Source organism: Crinia signifera, chromosome 1 (genome assembly GCF_055691185.1).
Source record: "Crinia signifera chromosome 1, ASM5569118v1, whole genome shotgun sequence".
NCBI lineage: Eukaryota > Metazoa > Chordata > Amphibia > Anura > Myobatrachidae > Crinia > Crinia signifera.
The window spans coordinates 362,076,906-362,093,996 of NC_139217.1; the positions used below are offsets into that span (position 1 = coordinate 362,076,906).

Genomic DNA, 17,091 nt, shown 5'->3' on the forward strand with positions numbered 1-17,091 from the left:
GTAGAACCTGGAACTTTATGGTATTAAAAGGGTTTTATTTGTTTCTTTAAAAAAAAAAAATACTCTTCCTTGGATCCACAAATGAAAAGTGAATCTGCAATACTGATTATTCAATGAAAGAAACTATACAGCCACTAGAGCAAGCAAACAACATTTTGAATAGCTACAATGTCCCTGCAGTGGTCAAGTCTTTAGCCAGAAGATGAACCATACTCCACCCACCATTCAGGAGGCCCTGAGTAACCACCTGGCACCTACACCTGCATTTCATCAACCTGTATACTCCCCGCTATGGCTTTGTGGAGATGAAATCCTATTTGAAATTAATATTATAGGACACTTTCTCGCAAAAACATCTCATACAGGTAAATAAACCATACCTCATAGGAGGTCATCTCCAGGAACTCAGAAACCTCACTCTCTTGAGTGGACAGGACCCGGCTAATTACATTGGCAGCTTTCACAACATCTGGGTAGTAATGATTCTGCAGAGCCTGCATTTAACATAAAATAAAAAAAGAAAACCAGTGGTATTAGAATTCGTAAAGGGAAAGGGGCTTGAGGAATTTTATGTTGCATAATGAAACTCATTTGTAGACAGGATTTCACATCAATAAAATGGTACAAGATCTAGTCATTACTGGAGTGAAAAGGACACAAAGGAATTAAAGATAGTGTCATATCCTGTTTATTTTTGAAATTGTAAACAAAAACCATTGGATAAACCAAGCAATGAGGGATTAAGCAGGTTGTCCAAAAAAAACAACAAAATTCCTTTTGTGCCCTTTAAATCAATGGGTGTGTTATAACTCACAGACAGACAATGTCTAGATGGACGGCAGATGGTTGAAATTAGCTTTTTTCCGGAGGCCATGTCGACACTTGAGCACAAACACCCATTTCCTGTACTGCGACCCTATGCATGGATTGCCTTGCTTTGGGCCAGATGCCTTGCTCCACCGATGCTGCACTTGGCATACTTTAGCATGCCCAATCGGAGTCCACGTGGATCGAAAAGTATGAAAAAGTAAAAAAAAAAAATCCCCAAAATGCATGTCAACCTTTTCATGTGCCGACCTAGATATTTTCAGTTAGCCATCAAGATACTGTAATCAGCATCCTTACGTACGTTCAAGTGTCACCCTGCTCATCCGTAGACATGGCAGTTTATACATATATATTAGGTTGGGTTCTGTGGCAGATATTAGAATGGACAGCAATTTTTAGCAGAACAGGTGAAGCAGCATGTTTGTGATGTTGATATGGAATCAACACACAGTGGAAGGAGTGGATTGCTTCTTTTCCGGACCACAAAAGCTTTGGGACAATATATGGCCCATAAATTATAATATATACTCTGATAAAGTACATAAAAGTAAATGAAAAAAAAAAAAAAAAACACACACTATGGAAACATACAAAACACTTTTTTTTTTTTATATATATACAGGTTGAGTATCCCGTATCCGAGTATCCGTTATCCGAATTATTCCGAAAACCATACATTCTAGAAAGTGAAAAAAATAATTTTTTTTTGCTAAAAACTCACTGGGGACATTTGTAACAGCAGTACTGAGGACATGATATGTAACTGGCACTATATATGTACAAGAAAATGATTGCTTGGCATTCAAATTCAATATCTGAGATAGTACACAAATTTTGTTTCATGTTTTGAAACCTTGTTTTTTGAACAAATAAAATATATTTGTGTATTTTATGTGGTAATAAAATATATTTGTGTGTATTTTATGTGTTTATACAGCATACATGCAAGATACTTCAAAATACATAATTGAAATATTAAAATATTCCGAAATACGGAATAATCCGTTATCCAAAATTCTCCTGGTCCCGAGCATTTTGGATACGGGATACTCAACCTGTATATATGTTTAACCCAATAAAAATTATTAAATGGAGAGCCATGCATTATGCTAATCATGTAATAATAAGGGAGGTATCTACATAACTATAACTGACTGATGTTTGTGTGGATGTTCCATGATAACTCTCGAACGCTTAAAGGATCAGAGACAGGAGTGGATGGTGGTGAACCAGTGGTGCAGCCAGAAAAATTTTCGCCCATACCACCGAAGGTGTTAAAGGCCTATAAGGGTCCATTAAACAAAAACATTTTTACTTTACTTTGGAGAATTGCATAAGAATAAACTTTCGCCTTTCCAAACAGTCCTTAAGACTAAAAACATTAATTTAATCTACATCTGGCAATGCTTACAATAGTTTTATCAGGGGGTCTTGTTTCGTGTTAAGCATGCATAATGGCCTCCAAACTTTCAAGTGTTCCCTGAAAACTCACCTCTTCAGGCAAGCCTATCATATTTAAGTTCTACATGCATAACCCTCCGAGGCACTTACTATATTATATAGATTCCCTTCTGGACCTGCAACTTGGTGGGACTGCTATGCTATTACTGATGCCTGTCCTTGTGTTTCCCCCCTATATCCCTATAGATTGTAAGCTTGCAGCAGGGCTCTCCTACCTCCAAGTCTGTCTGTTACCCAGTTTGTTTTATCACTGTCTACTATTGTAAAGTACAACGGAATCTGCTGCGCTATATAACAAAGTGTAAATAAATAAATATATGGGCCTTATTCTGGTTCACTCTTGGTTTTGTCCATTTGAGAAGGAATTTGCCTTTAAGAGTGACCCAGAATAAGGCCCAATATCACAATAGGACAAACCCAAAGAATTAAAAGCAATACTTAACATCACAGTACTATATGCTGAGGGATGATGACACAGGCGACATTTCATCACATATGCAGTAAAAGCATTAGATCCACAAAGAAAATCAAAGCACAATAATAACATTTTCACAGTTGAAATCAGAAGGTTTTTGAGGAGAAGAATCCCCCGCCATACAGCAATCAATTACTCTGACTATGTAGCAGGCTAAACGCAATGGACACAAACATCTGCATCACTTGACGGTCTTAAAAGTACTTTGGTCAGTTGGGCTACATGCAAACCTGTTGCTGACCAGATATGGTATCTGGACTGATCATAGAATTACTAATGGTCGACAGGGTCATATGGTCGACCACTAATGGTCAACAGGGGGGAAAGATCGACAGGGGAAAGGGTCACCATGCATGTTTTTATTTTTTTTTCGACAGACACCCTAAAAAACATTCAAAACTCGTGTTGACCTTTTTCCATGTCGACCTTTAGACCCTGTCAACCATATGACTTGTCTATCATGAGTCAATCTATGTTTTATACCAGGACAGGCCATCCTGTGGCCCTCCAGATGTTGTGAAACTACAAATGCCAGCATGCCTTGCCACAGTTTTAACACTCCCTTATAGCAAAACCGTGGCAAGGCATGATGGGATTTGTAGTTTCACAACATCTGGAGGGCCACAGGATGGCCAGGCCTGTTTTATACCATAACCACCAGATATAGCTACTGACAAGCTGACTGTCAAAAGGAAAATAAAACAGTAACACACAACTCAGAAATGAAATGGCCTAAACTTACAGGCGACAAAACATCCCATATTACTTAAAGGCATAGGGCATGTTCTAACATCTGCAGCCCTCTAACGCCCCCCTTCGCTGGATACTGCAATGTTAATAATCGCATATGCTATAACATATGCATTTATTAACGCAAGGGACAGCTCTCGTGTGATAAGAGCTGTCCCTTGCGATGCGGCCGTGGCACTGGACTTCCGGGTCTGAGATCCGGATGCAGGGCATGCTGGGAGGGATACGTGATGAAACCCTCGCACAGCACTGCGGTAAGAAGCCCATAGGCTTGCGATTTCCTCTGCAGCACTGACACTGCGGAGGGGGGGGGGGGGGTGTTAGAGAATACAGAAATGTAGTAAAAAGGATTCAATTATACTTACGATAATTCCGTTTCTTCTGAGCTTCTCCATGGCAGCCATTACTCTGGGTATTCCCTCTCTATCTCCAGGTTTAGACAGGTATATATTGAAAACTCCTCCCACCTTGGGTATATGTCTGCCTCCTCCCCTTCCTCTCCAGTCTTTTGAGTGTCTCTACTATATATCTTAAACAGGGAGGGAAAATTATAGGCTGCCATGGAGAAGCTCAGAAGAAACGGAATTATCGTAAGTATAATTGAATCCTTTCTTCCTCGCTCTCCATGGCAGCCATTACTCTGGGATGTACCAAAGCATAAAATATGGGGGGGGATCAGTAATAAACAGACATAACCAAGATGATGCTTAAGTATATATATATTGAATTATTGCATTACAGCATGCTCTAGCACCACCTTCCCAAACTGGGCAGGAGATACGTTAACATTATAATGTTTAACAAAAGTATGTAGAGAATTCCACGTGGCCGCTGCACAGATATCCTTTGCCGATAGCCTCGCCTTGTTGGCCCAAGATGTAGATATGGCCCTGGTAGTGTGCCCTCAGCTCCTTGGGAACCTCCAAACCTCCGTCCTTATAGGTGAACGCTATGGTCTCTGTTATCCATCGCGCTATAGTCACTCTGGAGGCTGCTCCGCCCTTTCTTGCACCTGAGTGTAGGACAAATAGCTGCTTGGTTTTCCTATTTTCTTCTGATCTCTTTAGATATAGGGTAATAGCCCTAGGCATATCGAGTGTGTGCAGTCTCCTCTCCTCCTCAGTCCTTGGTTCTGAACAAAAGGCTGGTAGAATGATTTCCTGATTGAGAGTAGTGTTGGAAAGCACTTTAGGCAGGAATTTAGAGTTCGTTCTGAGTACGACTCTATCGTGCAGGATGTTAAGGCACGGTTGCTCCGCCCAGAGGGCTTGTAGCTCACTTACTCTACGTGCGGACGTGATTGCTGTGAGGAAGACCACCTTCCACGTAACAAACTTTATATGTACTTCCTCCAAAGGTTCGAAGGGGGCCCTCGTGAGGGCATTAAGGACCAAATTCAAGTCCCACGGGGCTACTGGCTCTTTAATTCTAGGACGCTCTCTCTTAATTGCTTGATAGAACTTTTTTATGAGCGGGTCATCAGACAATCTGCTGTCCAGCATGACTGACAGGGCTGAGATCTGCACCCTCAGAGTCGACGCCGCCAAGCCCTTGGAGAATCCTTCGTATAGAAATTGAAGTACGCAGGGGATCCCAGTCCTTATACTCTCCGGATATGACTTTGACCACTCCGTGAACTTACTCCACACCCTATAGTAAATTCTGGATGAGACCTTTTTTCTTGCCTTCAGCAGGAACTGCGCCACCTGGTGAGATAATCCCTTCCGCACTAGGATTAACCGTTCAGTATCCATGCCGACAGACTCAGGGTCTTGATGTCTGGGTGTATCACTGGTCCCTGCTGGAGAAGATTCGGTATGAGAGGTAGTCTCCAAGGCCGTTTGGCTGCCATCCTCAGTACTGTAGGGAACCAGCTTCTTCTTGGCCAGAATGGGAGTATGATGATAACTGAGGCCTTCTCTTCCCTGATCTTCCTCAGAATTCTTGCAATCATGGGGAAAGGGGGGAACACGTACCCGAGATTGAACCTCCATCTTTGCGCAAACACGTCTACCCCTTCTGTCCCTGTCACCTCTTCTCTTGACATGAACCTCTTCACCTTTCTGTTGTGCCTTGCTGCCATGAGGTCGATTTGTGGGTAACCAAACCTCCTTGTGACTTCCAGGAACACTCCCTGGTTTAGCTCCCACTCGCCTGGTACCACTTGTCTTCTGCTTAGGAAATCCGCAAGGCCGTTCTCCTTCCCTGGGACATGGAGCGCGGATATGGAGCATAAGTTTCTTTCTGCCCACGGCATGATGTTGGATACCTCTTCCCAGAGTTTTACACTCCTGGTCCCTCCTTGTCGGTTCACGTATGCTACCACCGTCATGTTGTCCGACCTGATCTTGACATGGGTGTTTCTGATGTGTTCTTGAAAGAATTTCAATGCCCTCACTACAGCTCTCATTTACCTCTGATTTGAGGACATTGCTCTCTCCTCTTGGGACCACAGGCCTTGGCACCTTGCGTCTTGACAGTGAGCCCCCCATCCTGTCGAACTTGCGTCCGTGGTTATGACCTGGTACAGGGGCTGACTTAACGACGTACTTCTCAGGTTTAGTTGAGGATCCAGCCACCAGTCTAGTGACTGCCTGCTCCTCTGACCTAATACTACTTCGTACTCCAGATCCACTTCTCTTCTCGTGAGGGGTCTTACTTCTCTCTGCAAGATCCTCATATGCCACCTCGCCCAGGGTATCACCCCTATGGTGGATGACATCATCCCTAGCAACCGGAGAATTTGCCTTAGCGTTGTCTTCTTCTGGGACTGTACTTGTAAGGCCAGATCTAGGATTCTTCCGCATCTTTCTTCTGACAAGTATACCGCGTGCTCTACTGTATCTATAATGACCCCTAGGAATTGAATTCTTTGATGGGGTTCCAGTTGACTTTTCCCTTCGTTTATCAGCCACCCGTGACTCCGAAGTATAGTAATTGTAGTCTGGGCTGCTTGTCTCACTTCTTCTTCTGTTTTCCCGCAAATGAGTAAATCGTCCAGGTAGGACCAGATTGCAACCCCCTGTATTCTTATGAATGCTATCAGACTCGTTAGTATCTTCGTGAATACTCTTGGGGAGGCTGATAAACCGAATGGAAGACACCTGAATTGGAGGTGTTGTTTTAGGACCATCAGTCTGAGGAACTTTCGGTCCCTTACAGCTATCGGGACATGGAAGTACGCATCCTTCAAATCTATTGAACACATGAAATCTGTGCGGTTTATTCCTAGAAGGATTACCTGTAAGGTATCCATATGGAACTTTTTTGCTTGCATGTTTAGGTTCAGATCCCTTAGGTCTAATATCGCCCGGTACTTCCCTGATGACTTCTTTACTAGAAAAAGTTTGGAGTAGAAGCCTTTCCCTCTTTCTCCCACTGGAACTCTTTCTATTGCTCTTGATTCCAGCATTTCTTGTATTATAAGCTCTAATGCTTCTACTTCCTCTGTTGTCGTAGGCGTTCTTGATTTTATAAATTTTCTTCCTAACGGAATCTTTAGGAACTCCAGGCTGTAACCCTGGGTAAGGATCGACAGAACCCATCTGTCCTGTGTTGATCTCCTCCATCTGTCCACGAATCTGGTCAGCCTCCCTCCTACCGCGACCGGAAGTGCTGTTTTGGAGATTGGCCTCGAAAATTCTGTCTCCTGTCCTGTGGTAGTTTTGCGGACTTCCCCCCTGACATCCTCTGAATAATGGAGTCTAATTTACTCCCGAATAATAGGTTACCCTCATAGGGCAGTGCTATAAGCCGATTCTTCGAACTAGCGTCTGCGGCCCAGCTTCGCAGCCATATGGCCCTTCTGGCTGCTATCCCTGCTGCCATGGATTTGGCCGAATACTCCACCACATCGAGTGATGCTTCGCAGAGGAAGTCTATAGCCTTCATCATGATATTAAGGTTCTTGATCAGATATTGCCTTGATATCTTCTCGTCTATGTCCGTCGCCATGTTAGTGCCCCATACTCTGAGCGCTCTTGATGTTGAAGCCATGGCGACCCCTGCTTTTAGAGAGACCGTAGAAGTGTTATGCAACTTCTTTAGGCCCATCTCCACCTTCTTATCCATGCTGTCTCTCAAATTAGCCCCGTCCTCTAACAGTATCGTGGTTTTAGAGACCACCTCGGATACCGCTGCATCCACCTTGGGTAACTTGCAGTACTTTTCTAGAAGCTCATCTTTGAAGGGGAACATTCTTTCCACTCTTTTGTAATTACTAAACTTCTTGTCAATATTTTGCCACTGATCCAGCATCAAGTCCTTAAGCACCTTGTGCACAGGAAAACTTCTGCTTTTAGAGGCTCTATCCTCGAATAATGAGTCAGGTGCCTCTTCTTCCTTCTTATAATCCATAGCCTTGTAAATGTATTTTAATAGGCTGTCTACCAGATCTAAATTGAATGACCTTTCCTTTTCAGTTATTTCACCTGACTCTGGTTCTGATGTGTCCGTGTCATCCACATTTAGTATGGGCTGATCTGAGTCCGCATCACCCTCCAGGCTAGCTTGGGCCCTGGACCTCTTAGTTCCCTGAATCTCCTTAAGGTCTTCCTTAGTGACCAGTGCACTCTTCATCCACAATAATATCTGGGTTAGATCCACAGCCTGTGGGGCTGTAGTTTGTCTGCACTCTTTGCACAGATTAATGCCTTTCTCCGGGGTGAACTCTGTATCACATGACATGCAATTGCTCATGATATTCTTAGTCTTTGCCTTCTTTTTTGCAGGGGCTTTAGACACACTATGGAGTTTAAGTAGAGAAAAAACCTATCACTAACTGTTCTACCGATATGCTATAGTATCGCACCTCAGAGAGGTCTTACCTCTCCATGGCAGTATCAGGTATTAGGGGAGAAGGATCAGCTTCCAGGTCCATGACTGCAGGTATCGCTGCTCTGGTGAGTACAGCGTTCAAGTCCCAGTGGCTTTAAATCCAGCGCGCTGCGGCTGCGCATTGCGTCCTTCCGGACGCCGTCTGATCACTTCCGCCCTATGCTGAAGTGAAAACAGCCCTTCTTCCGGCCGCTCGCTGTTGTCCCTTCGGTGGAGGGACCCCGCGTCACTTCCGCCTCGTCACCGCGTACGCGTCCACCAGCTCTGCCCGGCAGCCGGCTTCCCGCAGACGCTCGCGTCTCGGACTTTCAGGGGGATGACGGAGTCCACATACCACCGCCATGTGCCGCCGGCCATCCTGCAGGTAACTCAGAGCAGGACGCTGCCTGATGAGCCCCCTCTTCTCCCTGGGTAGAAAACACCCATCTCAGCCCGGCCACGCAGGGACGTCTGGCTGCACATACTGAGGTACGCTTGAACAAACAAAATAACAAACCTTATCCTACCTAGTCTAACTTAGAGACAGGAAAAAAGACTGGAGAGGAAGGGGAGGAGGCAGACATATACCCAAGGTGGGAGGAGTTTTCAATATATACCTGTCTAAACCTGGAGATAGAGAGGGAATACCCAGAGTAATGGCTGCCACGGAGAGCGAGGAAGAAACCCAGATGACAGGGTTTTTACCACATTTCTGGTTTAGAGCATCCCGCCTATAATCCTCTCAGCAAGAGTACTTTACCTCTAGCTCCCAGAGAGAACTGTCCAAAGCTCGGCTTTTTGCTGGGTCCTGCTCTTCCATGATGTATGGATCAGATGTAAGATCTAAGAGCAAAAAAAGTGTACGTGTTGATCAAGTTTATAAAAAGACATAGAAAGCTGTAGGACATTTTATAATTAAGGGGGGGGGGGGGGATATGGCTAGAAATTCAAATAACAAAACCCACAAATCACAAATCCTACAAAGTATGGCAAAACCCCAACTTTACAAGAAATATCTAAAAACATAGGGTGACTTAAATGGGATGAGATCTCAACTTCTGCGATTTTTAGTCAAAAAACGTCCGAATTTGCATGCGTTTCCAAAATCACCAACTTAATAGGATGCGAATTCTGGTAAAAATCATTTTTTCAACGGGTGCCGGACAGTTTCCCGACGTCGGGATCCCGACAGTCAAAACCCTGACCACACCCTTTTCAACACACTTCAATTTGCATCCAGATGTTTTCCCATTAAAAATACAACTCGCAAATTTAATAGGATGCAATTTTGGCAAAAACACAAACAGACCAGCTTCTGACAGAACCATGCACAGGTCTGTGCATTATTCAAGCTTATAAAATGTGTAAAAGTTAAAATAAAAAAAATAAAAATTGCGTTAGGTCCCCCCTCCTGAGCTTTTAAGTAAAAAAAGTGTCCCTCCGCTGTTGCATGACACGGGCTGTTGGTTCCAAAATATGGGGGACCCCCAGGTTTTTTTTGTCCCCCATATTTTTGGAACCAGGACTGGTCCAAGAGTCCTGGGATGGTTTCAGAAATACGGGGGACCCCTACGCTTTATGTCCCTCGTATTTTTGGAACCAGGTCTGGCTCAATGAGCCCGTGGCTGTTAATGGTGTAAGGTGCCCCCTTCCTGAGCATAATTTTTTTTTTTTTTTAACACATTTTACTAAATACAGCACACTTTCAGATCTTAAAAAAAAAAAAAAAAATCACACGTCTAAAAATTTGCATATTATCATTACTAAAAATAATAATTTAAATTCGCACCATATCGCACTTGTCACCTGCAAATTCACATCCAATTAGTCAATTTTTAAAATATGCATTAAAAAAAAAAAATTGCATCCAATTAAATGTCACCCTTAATGTCTGTCTGTATAAGACATCAGTGAGGTGTTGAAGCAGCAGGGTCTTAGGTCTAGGAGACTACCTGCCCATGTCAAAGTAAGAAAACAAATGATAAAGGAAAAAGATAAAACTATGTGCCCACTTTTTTTGTTCAGAGACTGGGCAATAAGGAAAAAGAGCCGATGTCGCTAGGGGAAAGATATTAACAGTTTGTTTACGAAGTGTCTGGTTAAAGATTCTTCTGATCGTGTTTGTGTCCAATATTTAAAATGACCAATGGTTTTACTATCAAGACATGGCTAGTAAAAGAACTGTCCTTTAAAATTTTGGGCATAAACATACTTAGAAAAGCCGGGTTCTTCGTAAATAAACTCCTTATTCATTTGTGTGTTCTTTGTACAGTATGTGTTCTCCAACGTAGAAATCAATACAATAAATAACAGGGAAAAGTGGTCATTTTCTGTCCAAGAGAGCTGCAGTGGGAACATTTCAAAGAGACTGCATTCTTGCTGACAATTTGAATGTCTGGAATTAGCCATCCTTTCAGCTAAAGGTAAAATACCAGACATTTTCTAGTCATGGGTAGAGAAGAAAAATAGCAGCTTTGTCGTCATAACATCTAGGACAGGAAAACATTGCATCAACTACTGCCTACAAGCGCTTGCTGACACTCTTGCAATTATTTTAATTGTACAAACCTATACACCATGCCAGCTACTCCATAACAGTAGTTATTGCCAAACAAATCATGTACACATTGGCTGTAAAAAGTAATGGCATTGATGAAGTTACTATGGAGTCAATATGGACCCAGAGTCTCTATCAAAATTAAAAGCCTCCATATCCAATTCTTCTTTAAAATTATTAACATAAACCAAGATTCACCTTCAGATGCCATGGGCCTGTGGATGAGAGGTCGACAAGCTGGATGCCTCCGGATCAGGTTACATATAAAGGGAATAATCATCAACAGGACTTGAGGTGGTGCTGTGAGAGAGAGCCGGGACAGACGCTTGGCAAATGCAGCAACTAGGTACACAGGTAAGTGGCTGGAAGAACACAGACAACAGAAATATAAAATCATTTAGGTGCTGTGAATGGAAGCTCAAGTGCATGTGGAGAAGAGAAGACTTAAGTATGTATGTAGAAGCGTATGAAGTTTTAGAACTTACGTGGAAGACAAGAATACATTTGCCAAATGGAAGAAGCGGGCTCGATATTTCACATGAAACACAGAAGGATCCAGGAGAGAATAAAGCTTCTTGTAAAAATCTGGGTACTCTCTGAGGGGACAAACACACAATGAGCACAAAGATCTGCCCACAGTTCCTACCGCAAAACTCCACTTCTTTGTTAGCAGTGGAAAACAACTTGCCCAAAACATTACATTATACAGTTGATCTCTATTTGGCCATCTATGAGACACAGGGGTCTAAGCACTAAGCCTTGAAGAGAAATAATGTTGAAAAAGATCAAATACCAGCCCATCAGCTCTGATCATTTTTCAAACACAGCCTGTAATATGGCAGCTAAGAGCTGACTGGCTGGTACAGATGTATCCTGTCATATGTTGTGCTGCATTCAAAAACTCATAGCCACGTATGACAGGTGTGGGAGCATGCGCACCATTCAAACCTCTGGCAATTGCAGGTTGCATAGCCACAGTCATATCCAAGGCTTAATGCATAGACATAGAATTTGACGGCATATAGGAACCACTTGAACCATCTAGTCTGTCCCTTTAACCCTTATTACTTTAAATCCTATCTGATTCTTATTTCTTTGTAAGGATATCCTTAGGTCAATCTAATATTTAAATTGCTCTCCTACTGTCTAAAGCTGCCCATACTCTTGTTCAATTTGACATCACATCCTATCTTTTATTGAATTTTCCAAAATTTCAGTAACAAATTTTTCTTAACAAATATAAATATATCACACGAATATAGACGTCAAGAACGCCAAGTATGGACAAGTCATAAAGTAACTGGAAGCTACCATAGCATGGTTTGAAATTTGTATAATAGTATACCGTCTGAATAATTCTCCAGAATAACTAGCAGAAGTCTCAATATTAATGACTAAATGGTAAACGTCCTCCTGTATTAACTCAATTGGTTGGCTAGAAGTTCTTGTGAAGGACTTGCCTATATAGCAAGGCTTGTATTCCTTTGAGGTCCAGATGGTTCCAAGTTTTATTATCGTAACATGTGTCCTAGTAGGTTTAGGTCAAATTCAGGGTAAGTACTAAACTATAATTTGTGTGAAAATTGAAAGAGGTATCAACTGTGGGAGGAGAATTTAACAGGGAAATTAGGGGAGTGGTTCCCAACCCTGCTCCTCAAGTACCCCCAACAGTGCACGTTTTCCAGGTCACCCAGCAGGTGCACTCATTATTCAGACACATTTTAAAAGATCCACAGGTGGAGCTAATTAGGTCACTTGTGATTCTGTGTGGAGACCTGGAAAAAATGCACTGTTGGGGGTACTTGAGGACCAAGGTTGAGAACCACTGATGTAGCGGGGGCGTAATCCCCTAACAAAGATTGTGCAAACATAGTCAATGTAGCGTTACAATAAAATGTACAGTATGATAACATTTGTTTAAACGTTAAACATCTGTACATCTAATGTTTGAAGGATGCAGACCTGTAGGTCTTTTGACTTGGTTTCAATATATGGTTCCTATTATTTTAAGAAAACTTGAGGAGAGTGAGTGAAATGAGTGAACCGTGTTATATCTATCATATGACATTTCATTAATAAGCAGTCTAACTCTCCAAGATTAGGTACTGTATATGTCTATCAATCCATGAGTAGAGTATTGCTTTCTTTGCAGCTGTAAATAGAAGAGTCAGGAATGGTTTTAGTGACTTGTGGTCGGCCTTCCAGTTGCCATTGGTCGAAGTTTAAGAAAATGAGTGGTATTGGGTTTAGTGAGACCTGGAGCAGGAAAGATGAGTTTACATAGTTTATTATTTTATTCCAATTTTTTTTAATGTATCCACAGGCCCAGAGACTGTGAAACAAGGAAGCTGCATGGTATACGCATTTGGGACACCTACCCGTCTCATCAGGATCAAAGTAACTACGCTGTTGTTGGGAGATATAGGCCCTTTGGACTACCCTCTTGATATAAAACAAGAGACTCATGGATATCACGTATCCATGAGTCTCTTGTTTTATATTAAGAATTAATGATGAGACAATCAGATGATTTATGTAATATCAGGTCTAGATTTAAGTGTACCGCTATGGAGTTTGTTTACCCAGGACTGTAGTAAGGAGCTGGCTGAGAGGGTGATCATTCCAGGGGGAAGCGATAAGACATAATGTTGAATTTGCATTATGGGGAACATACTATTATTTGGGAGACCGTATTGATCTTTGAGTGTTTGGAACGATAGCAAATGACCTCCTGGGTACAAACACCTGGGAGATATATTTTAATCCTTTTGATTGGATCCTCCTAAAAATTGGGTTGTTCAGCCCTCAGCCCTGGGGGGGGGGGGGGGGGGGTCTACCTTATTACAGATGGACCGCCAGGCCTCGTATATGTCTTTAAATAAAGGGTTCTGGTAAATATGTTTAGGGTTTAGTGATTTTTTTGTGTGTAGAAGAGCTCCAGGGTGATAGTGGAAGAATAAGTCACAATCAAAGGCAAATAGGGAGAAGGAGTCAATTTCTATTAGTCAGCCCAATGCAAAATGCGACAGAAGGGAACGCATGTAATTGGCGATTCGGAAGGCCCAAGCCTCCACCGGCTTTTGGGAGTTTTATTTAGGAGATGGATATTTTTGGTTTATTGTGGTTCCAAATAAATTATGAGCAGGATTGTGAAATTGATGACATGTTTAGGTAATAGTTTAATAGGTAACATCTGCATTGTGTACATTAAATTTTGGAAACCGTTTTTAGAACCTCTATTCTGCCAAGTAAAGATAGAGGAAGGTCCTTCCAATTTTGTAAGGTTTGGTTGAGTTCAGAAATTATTGGTGGGTAATTAACTTTATAGAGATCGGATAAGGAATTAGGAATGTGGATTCCCAAGTATTTTATCTGGTGCGGTTGAAGTTTTATGGAATGTAGAGTGTCTTCAGGGGGGGAAATGGGGCGTGGGGCCTTTAATGACCAACATTTCAGATTTGTCCACATTGACTTTGTAGCCTGAAAAGCTCCCAAAGTGATGCAGGATCCGAAAAGCTGCAGGAATTGCATGTTGGGGATGTGACAGAAATAACAACATGGCATCTGCAAATAAAGATATACGCAGATCAGTGTTGCAAATTTTTATACCCTGGAAGGTGGAAGAACTAGGGAGGGTGATCGCCAGAGGTTCTAGAGCGAACGCGAATAAAAGGGGAGAAAGAGGGCAGCCCTGTCTTGTGCCTCTCATAATGGGGAAGGGAGCGGATAACAAACCATTATTATAAATTATCCGGGATGCTGAGTTATCATATAGGGGTTTATTCTAGTTCATTCTTTCTGACAAAATCCTTCTTAGATGGACAAAACCATGTGCACTGCAGGGGGGGCAGATGTAACATGTGCAGAGAGAATTAGATTTGGGTGAGTTTTTTTGTTTCTGTGCAGGGAAAATACTGACTGCATGATTTTACACTTCAATATAGATCTCACTTTGAAGAAAAACCCACCCAAATCTAATTCTCTCTGCACAAGTTACATCTGCCCCACCCACAGTGCACATGGTTTTGTCCATCTAAGAAGGATTTTGTCAGAAAGAATGGACTAGAATAACCCCCATAGTGAGGTTAGGAGGTTAATGAATTTTTCAGGGAAAGAGAATTGCCACAGAGTGTCGTATAAATGGTCCTAGTGTACCATGTCGAAGGCTTTTTCTGTGCCCAACGATGGAATAGCTTGTGGAGTGTTTGACATGGTGCACTGGGCCACACTCAACGCTGATCGAACTCTTCTAATATTAATAACAGAGTTGTGACCCATCGCAAATCCCATTTGGTCTATATCAGGCATGTCCAAACTATGGCCCTCCAGCTGTTGTGAAACTACGCACCCCAGCATGCCTTGCCATAGTGGTAGCATTCCTTAATAGCAAAACTGTAGCAAGGAATGATGGGGCTTGTAGTTTCAAAACAGCTGGAGGGCCACAGTTTGGACATGCCTGGTCTATATGAATCAAAGAGGGGAGTATCTTTTTAAGTCTTTTTGCCATGATCTTAGATAACAGTTTATATTCGATGTTTAGTACAGAAATTGGTCTGTATGATCCCGGAGCTGTCAAATCTCTGCCTGGTTTGGGTAGAACACGTAAATTGGCTGATTTGTAATAAGCAGGGATTTTTTTTGTGGAGAGGATTATGTTAAATACATTGGCGAGGATGGGGGTAATCTTGTGCGCTAGTAATTTATAGTAATCGGGGGTGAGACCATCAGGGCCGGGGGCTTTCCCTGCTTTAAGATTCGATATTGCCTGGGATACCTCCTCTTTGGAGATATTTTTAGAGAGGAGTAGAGAATCTCTCTCTGTCATCTGAGGGAGAACAAGCCCCTCCCAGAATTTAGAGGCAGAGTATAATTGGGTGTAAAAGTCACACAACACCTGGGCCGTTGAGAGTTGTATGATATTAATGAGCCATCTGGTTGACACATTCCAGCTACCAATCTTTAGAGCCATTTAGATTAAAGGGGGTGGTACTTTTCATAGTAATAGTTAACCCTAATGTATATGAAGCTGTGAATGCAACAATGAGGTCTTGTAGAAGTAGGCAGATTAACATTGGGGGGTGGGACATATAACATAATATCTTGGCATATAAGCCATAACATATAACTTCCATAAATTGTGCGGTACAAAACATACTTTGCATACATCTGCGATTAGGCTCCTAAGCCTTCGGCTCAAATTTTTAACAATTTGAATCATAACCACACATTAATGTGAATAAGGCAGCAAATATAAAACATAGGTCATATTATCTTCCTTTTTTTATCTCACACAAACCTGAGGAAAACATGTGCATATAGATCTTAAATCAGGAGAGAAGTGTCAGAAAGGGGTCTTCCTAATGGGATCCCAACCTGCAAACATAGCAGGTATACAGAGTGCTGGCAGCATAGACTGACCCAATCGAGAAAGCCGGGGGTCCCAGAGCATTTGTGAGGGTTAAAATGTGTAGAAGTCATTAGGGAACGTGTTCAGTCGCAGTCCGACATTTGATGTTGAATTTGGCAGGATTGTTCTTACTCCGCGATATAGCATTCTGCAGCTCTTGCTGAAAATAAATCTTTAAAGGATGAGCCATTGTAAATTCTCAGCTTTGCTGGGTATAACCATGCAAATTTTCGCTCCATCGCTATGAGGGGTGAACAAAATCGGTGAGAATTCTTTTCTCTGTTTGGTCAGCTCCGCAGAGTTGTCCTGGAAGATGAGGATGGAGTGGCCCTCCCACTTTATGTTTCTGTGTCTGCAAAAAGCCGACCAGATTAGCTCCTTGTGGAGATAATGAAGTGACTTGAAGATGACTGTCCTGGGTCTGGGCCTAGCCTGTGTGCACATTCTATGACCATATCTGAGCAGCCATTTTGGACTTCTAGTAATTCAGAGAGCTTGTTTCTTATGAAATGGAATAAATCTGGGCCCTTAATAGATTCCGGCAAACATACAATATGCAGATTATTACGTCGTGACCTGTTCTCAAGATCTTGGATTTTATTTTGCAAGGAATGAATATCTTTTGTGTGCTGAGACAATAGGTTTCATTTCTGCTATATCTTGGAAACAATTCTCCCACTTTGAATTCAGTTTCCAGTACCCTCTTTTGGAGCTGGGCAATCTGCCTATTAATATCTGCTGTCTGCTCCATCAACGGTGGGCCTATAGCTGCCCTTATAGCATTCACCATATCTCCAT

The 17,091-nt window shown here is 42.3% G+C and overlaps 1 protein-coding gene across 1 annotated transcript in view; it reads right to left on the reverse strand.

Annotated features, from left to right (window-relative positions):
- NOC4L (nucleolar complex associated 4 homolog) overlaps window positions 1-17,091 on the reverse strand; it is a 30,647-nt gene that overhangs the window by 1,313 nt on the left and 12,243 nt on the right. Inside the window, exons 11-14 of the mRNA XM_083150050.1 lie at window positions 11,372-11,482; window positions 11,085-11,248; window positions 9,090-9,172; window positions 381-494 (exon numbers count right to left, since the gene is read on the reverse strand). Of these exons, the coding sequence (XP_083006176.1) occupies window positions 381-494; window positions 9,090-9,172; window positions 11,085-11,248; window positions 11,372-11,482 (472 nt within the window). The remainder of the gene's footprint in view (window positions 1-380; window positions 495-9,089; window positions 9,173-11,084; window positions 11,249-11,371; window positions 11,483-17,091) is intronic.